The 6,594-nt window shown below is 40.9% G+C and overlaps 1 protein-coding gene across 1 annotated transcript in view; it reads right to left on the reverse strand.

The window, feature by feature from the left end:
- Positions 1 to 3,267: 3,267 nt before the first annotated feature.
- The window catches only part of LOC138009746 (uncharacterized), a 3,432-nt gene continuing 105 nt past the window's right edge, over positions 3,268 to 6,594 (reverse strand). The window contains exons 1-2 of the mRNA XM_068856768.1: positions 6,276 to 6,594; positions 3,268 to 6,050 (exon numbers count right to left, since the gene is read on the reverse strand). The exon at positions 6,276 to 6,594 is cut by the window's right edge and continues 105 nt beyond it. Of these exons, the coding sequence (XP_068712869.1) occupies positions 3,268 to 6,050; positions 6,276 to 6,594 (3,102 nt within the window). The remainder of the gene's footprint in view (positions 6,051 to 6,275) is intronic.

The raw sequence follows: 6,594 nt of genomic DNA on the forward strand, positions 1-6,594 counted from the left end.
TGAAAAGCACAGAAATAAGCTCCCACAAAATAAGCCTCCCGAGTTTTTTAAGTAGAAATGGCTGGCACCTCATCCTCAGAATGTGGTTGCCTTGAAACGTGTCAGTCAATTTCATTAAAAAAAAAGGTTATTAAATCCTTGCAGTTATTTGTCCTTGCAGTTATTTGTCATTACATTATCACGAACTTTTTGACATTTAATAAAAACCTTGTTAATCTGCAGTCTCTGTTCAAGAAACAATCGGCGTCAAAATTGTTGAGACACTCTTATTCTTTGGAGTCGATTTCAAGCTCGGCGGCGCAAATGGCCCCCTCCCCCGCACCCCCGGGACAATGTTGTGTTTTTCTGTTTTCTACGAGCCTTGTCGACAGCGGTACAACATTGATTAGGGTGGGGGAGGGAGGGGTATCCCGGAAACGTACTTTCTGGACAAGTTTCCTTTGCAAACAATGAATGTGTCGTTGCCAGTGTGCTCTGTTGGCAACTGTCTCAACTAATTTTGTCGCCGATTGAAGATTAAGTACATAGTCTAAGGTCTGTCAAATCCACACCATTGTAATCAGAATCTCCCATAGCATCAACTGTTTCAGCAAGAACCTGTAAACCCTCTGGCTGTAGAAGTTCTGGTACAGCTGGCACTTCAATTGGTGTCCTTTCATCATCAAGCTCCCCGTGCCACAGTGATGGGGGTGGAAGGCTATTCCAATCTATTGCATAACTTGAAAGGTCTTCTGCTGACTGCAAGGTATAAGTGGAGCTTATGACATATCAATGGAAATAAGGCTGACTCCGAATTATGACACTGTTTCACTTTGGCTCCTTTGCATAAGCAGCGCAATTAATCAGGCTGTAGGACCTGCCTCATACACAGGCATCTCAAGGTGACAAAAAAAAAGTGAAGGAAGAAAACTGTGAAACTGCAAAACAAAGCGATTAAAAAGACAGCCAGAGGTTGGTGCAAAGCAATCTTGTAGAAAGGGTATCGGGTCAGTTTTTTGAGAGGGCCCGGGAATATGGATTGGGCAATTTTAAAGATGGCGGTTCAGACAAAGACCCTGTCAAAGACTGAGCATTTTAAGTCACATGAATGCATTAATAATTCATTTCATGGGATACCATGATTTAAAGGGATTGCTTAACTCATTGAAATGATTTTTGGTAGTATCTAACCATTTTGGCTTTCAAAGAATGCATGAGTTCTATTGCATTCATACAAGATAAGAGCAGATGTTAGGTTATGCACGTAGTTGTGATATGACTTACAGTTCTGTTTAGGATCGAAATTACTGTTTTGGAAAAAAAATTAGCTATTATCACTCAGTTCCACATTATTCGATAAATACAAATACAAACATCCTCAATAATTTTTGCTCAAGTTAATCCATCATGTTACCCTTTCAAGTGCAGGCTTCAGTCTTTTGTCAGGGTCTATATCTAAACCATCATTGACTCCTCCATCTTGAAAATTACCCAATTATTTCATGAGCCCTCTTGATAAACTGACCAGAGACCCTGGGTATGAGGTTGGGTCCAAAAAGGAAGGGTCATTTTAGCTCTTAGTCATTCCCTTCTCATTTCGAGAATCGACTATTCAATCCTAGGTAAGAGGGACTGTAGGATAGAGTTACTAAAAATTAGCTGTTTTAGGTCATGGAAATAAGTTAATCATAAACAGTGCAATCCACCTAAAATGTATTTTGCATTCAGACTTAAATAAAAGAAGTACCAAAATGTCACATGCTCCCTCCCTCTGTGAAGAAAGTGTTTCGTTGTTCACGGTCCTTTAACACCATCGGTCTCAAACACAGGCTTATCACAGTTCCATTTTATTCAGTAGCATACGTGAGGAGGAGTGCGTTCGAAATCTAAGAAATATGTACGTCCTCATAAGTAATAATGACAAAGTAGAAACAAGGTCTTAAATATCAAATGTATAGTTACCCGGTGGCTTCTCGATCTGCTTCCGCTTACAACGAAAATGTTCACAATCTAACGAGCTACTGTGACGTAAGCCGTTATAAGTTTAGAATCTTCATATTACAGTGATTATATCATTAGCGTTAATCTCGAACGACACACTCCCCCGCTCGAAGAAAAAAACAATTTTTTTTTTTTTTACAGATTTTGAGTTAATGATCAGAGTCAAAAATCGATTAGTTTGATTTGTCTCTATTGTCCTCTTCTGGCAGTAATACTATAAGATGGTGGACAGCTCGTTCAACAGTGACATAACTTCTCCCATCGTATTTAGTCACAGGTTCACCTGGCCTGGGATTCTTGTACTGTACCTCTACTTTACGAACCTTTCCGTCTTTCCCTGGGTAAATTTTTGACACTCTACCGAGTTTCCACTGTCCCCTGATTTGGTTTGAGTCTTGCATCAAGATGATGTCTCCAACAATCATATTGCGTTGTGCAGTGTGCCATTTTTGTCTAATAATAAGGCTGGGGAAGTAATCTCTTGTCCATTTTTTCCAAAAGCTGTTAACGATGCGTTGAATGAATGCAAATCGATGTTGTGCATTGGATGTAAATTTGAAAGGTCCACTTGGCACTCTGGCAGTTGATCTTCCTAGTAAAAGGTCGTTGGGACATAAATATGTTCCATCATCGGGTGATGTTGGATGTCTGCCAATGGGTCTCTCATTAATCAAATTTGCGATCTCAAATAAAACTGTCTGTAGCTCTGAAAAGGTCAGAATGCTTTTATGGATGGCTGCGGCAATAGCTCTTTTGACTGATTTTACAAGAGCCTCAGAAACTCCGTTTTGCCAGGGAGCATCAGCTGTTGTGAATTCCCACTGGAAACCTTCTATGTTTCCGAATGCTTTTAATTCTTCCTAGTCCCATCCTTTGGTAACACTTTTCAGTTCTTTATTAGCTGCAACTAGCTGAGATCCGTTATCGGAGGAAAGTTTGAATGGATAACCTCTTAATGAAACAAATCTTCTCAACACCATTAAAAACCTTTCAGTGCTGTAATCCACTGTAAGATCTAGATACACGGCTTGTGTTCCTAAGCAGTTGAAGATAACTCCGTACGCTTTTCCTGTCGTTCGTTTTCTTACTTCATCTTTAATCTTGAAGGGACCAAACAAGTCAATAGCTGTGCAATACCAGGCTGGAGAGGGCTTGAGTCTCTCCTCTGGAAGTTCTCCCATTACTTGCTCATTTAGTTTTTTATCAAGCTTTCTGCATATGATACAGTTGTATTTGATTGATTTCGTCATCTTAAGTAACTTTGTAATCCAGAATTTGGAGCGAATTTTACTGGCAGTTGGTAATACTCCGTAATGTAAAGTTATGGACATATTCTGCGTAGAGACGTGAGAAGCGATGCCCATAGGATAATAATATAACTTCGCTTTTGTTGTAACTCATTTCCATCCAACGGGTGGCACGACCTCCCACGACATATATTCCATCTTTACGTAGGCGAGGACATAGACGTTTGTATTTTCCTGCCTTGAGTTCTTCCTGCAAGTTCCTCTGAGCTTCTTTGATCCACAGATCTTCAGCCTTCATGAGATCTTCTGCAGTGGGTTCCCTTTTGACATTAAAGAATGTAGGTTTCATCGACATCGACAAAACTCGCGCTGTCAATCGTAGCAATCTCTTATAGTTGGAATAATTGTTTATGTTAATTCTGGTTACTATATCGTCCTTTATAACTGCAGTCGCAATTCTTACGGTTTTCACCATGTCCGGTAATTGTTGTTCAGCGTAATTACGACTTATTGCCCATTCACTCTCGGGTTGGTTAAGGAATGTGGGTCCATCCTGCCAACTACTACCAAAACCAAGCTCACTCGGTTTCTTGCCTCTCGTTAACCAATCGGCAATGTTATACTCGCATTTGACCCAGTACCAATCTTTAGGATCAGTGCCTTCTTGAATTTCCCCTATGCACGTCGCGGCAAATGTGTTGAAACCATAGGAATCCTTTTGAATCATAGCATGCACTATTTGTGAATCAACGATATGGTAGAATTTCTGGAAATGATATCTGCACTGCTGTTGTACGAGCACTTTTAGTCGTTTGTTGATTATTGCTCCGCATAGCTCTATGCGGTCAATAGACATCTTCTTAATCGGGGCAAGGCGGTTTTTGGACAGAAGCAGGCTACTTTTAAACAGGCCACCCTTTAGTTCCCATCTTACGAAAGCACATGCGCCGAAGGCTTGGCTGGATCCATCGCTAAAGATAATCAATATTGGATCTCGGACTGTATCACGTGGCTTCATGCATCTTTTAAATTTGACATTGTCCATCTCATGTAGTTCTTTGAAGAACATTATCCAATCTCGCTTATTCTCCTCCGGAATAGGACAGTCCCAGTTCTTCTTGATGTCGCTTGCCCATATCTGACGCATCATTATTTTCGCTCTCACTGTGAAAGGTCCTGATAATCCGAGTGGATCGTAGATGCTATTAACTTGTGAAAGAATAATGCGTTTCGTTAGCTGTTCTGGAATTTCGTAGGGGAGCGGATTAGTCTTTGAATCTGTTTCGATGCGCAACTTGTGTTTCTTACGTGAAAAGTTTAGTTTAACTTCAAAGCATAAGTAATCCTTGACTGGATTCCAGATTATTCCGAGGACTTTCTCTGTCGATGTATTTGGCTCGCTAGGTATAGCCGTTTTGTCTTGATTTATAGGATCATCTGAAAATATCCAGCCCTTGACTTGGAATCCACCCTTCTTAATCAAATTCTCAATATCGCTGGCAATTGTTTGCGCTGTTGGTAGGTCCTCGGTGCTGTCAATGATGTCATCCATGTAAGTATTATCTTGGATAATTTGTGTTGCTTGTGGGTACCTTTCTCTTCCCATCTCAGCGGTTTTTCTTAGGGCTACTGTCGCAATGGTGCCTGATGGCTTATCACCAAATGATACTCTTTGTATGATATATGTATCTGGTTCTCTCGTCGTGTCCATATCTCGCCATAAGAATCGGTGGGTGTGCTGATCTATTGGCTTCGTCTTTACGGTATGGTACATCTTCCTGATATCACCCATCAATGCTACTTGGTTCTCCCTAAACCGTATTAATACTCCCACTAGATTGTTGAGTAGATCTGGACCTTTTGCCCAATATTCATTAAGTACATGGCCCATGTAGTTAGTGCTACTATTGAACACTATTCTAACCGGTGTAGACTTCGAATCTGGTTTGAGAACTTCATGATGTGAGATATAATGTATGGGGCCTTTGTAACTGTTTAGTTCTTTTTTACTGAGTTTACGGGCAACATCCCTTGCAACCATATCTTTTATTTGCATATCGTAGATTTTGGCGTGCTGAGGGTTCTTGAGGAGCCTTTTCTCCGTAGAGATCAGCGTTGCCACGGCTACTCGCCTGTTATCTGGGAGGGCAGAAGGGTTTTTGATCCAAGGATATTCTGCAATCCATCGACCATCCTGATAGTCATATTCGAGATTTTTGTCGATCAGCTCAAGTTCTCTTTCCTCTTTAATGCTGTACTCTTTACTCCCAATGGGACATCTCCCGCATTTACATCCTCCACAGCGGGGTTTACACTCGATTCCAAGATTTTCGATGTTGTAGAAATCCTCTACGTTCGCTTTCATAACATGAAGGACTTTTACATCACTGAGATTAGGTTTCACACTGGTTTCCTTGATTAATGGGTGTGTTCCTCCTATGCATCGGCCGAAGTGATTCTTCAGAAGCAGCAAGTGTTCTGAGTTTTGCTCTCTCTCAAGGTGAAATCCAGCGTATTCACAGCCTATTAGGACATTGATTGCTCCGGTAGGGCGCACAATTTCTTCCTTTGAAACGTTTTTGAACAATTGCACTATACCATCAATATTTATGCTTTGAATGTCTGAGGTGATCTTGTCGATGCCATAAATGTCAAACTCGACAATTTGGCCTTTTTTGTCAATGAGACATAACCGGTACTTTTCTGATGCAATCTTCTCGCTTTTCGCACCCACTTTTACGATAGACAGCTCTGCCCGTATTCCCTTTAGTTTCTCTTCCCGTGCCTTTTTGTTTGTGATGAGTGATATGGAAGCCGCGTTGTCTCACATGATGTTTACATATCCTCTCTTTGTTTTTATTCTTTGAAGTTGCAGGAGACATGTATCGATTTGTGAGTTGCTGCAGATATTTGCTGATGCTGTGACTTCTTTTCTTTCCTCGTGGATGGTTCTATGATGTTTTCCCGCGCAGTCGTTTATGCCACAATTTCCTTTTCTTTTACAATCATGTATGCGATGTCCTCTTTTCAAGCATGACCAACACGCACCCTTTTCCTTTAGCATTCTTTTTCTTCCATCTACTGATTCGGACAGATATAATTTACATTCACTTGTCCAGTGCTCAGCGTTGTTGTGGAACAAGCATTTAGAATAATTCGATTGTCTTTCGTCAGTGTATTCTCTCGCGGTTGCGTGGTGCGTGACTGCTTTAGACATTGCCGTGTTGGAGTTGTAAGCCCGAAGTGCGGCACAATCATATTCTATGGCTCTCTTTTGATTTAGTAAAAATCGTAAAAGGCTTGGAAACTTGTTCATCTTGTCAACCATACTTGCATCTGAGCTGACCGATTGAGCCCACTCTCTCCT

Source organism: Montipora foliosa, chromosome 7 (genome assembly GCF_036669935.1).
Source record: "Montipora foliosa isolate CH-2021 chromosome 7, ASM3666993v2, whole genome shotgun sequence".
Taxonomy (NCBI): Eukaryota; Metazoa; Cnidaria; class Anthozoa; order Scleractinia; family Acroporidae; genus Montipora; species Montipora foliosa.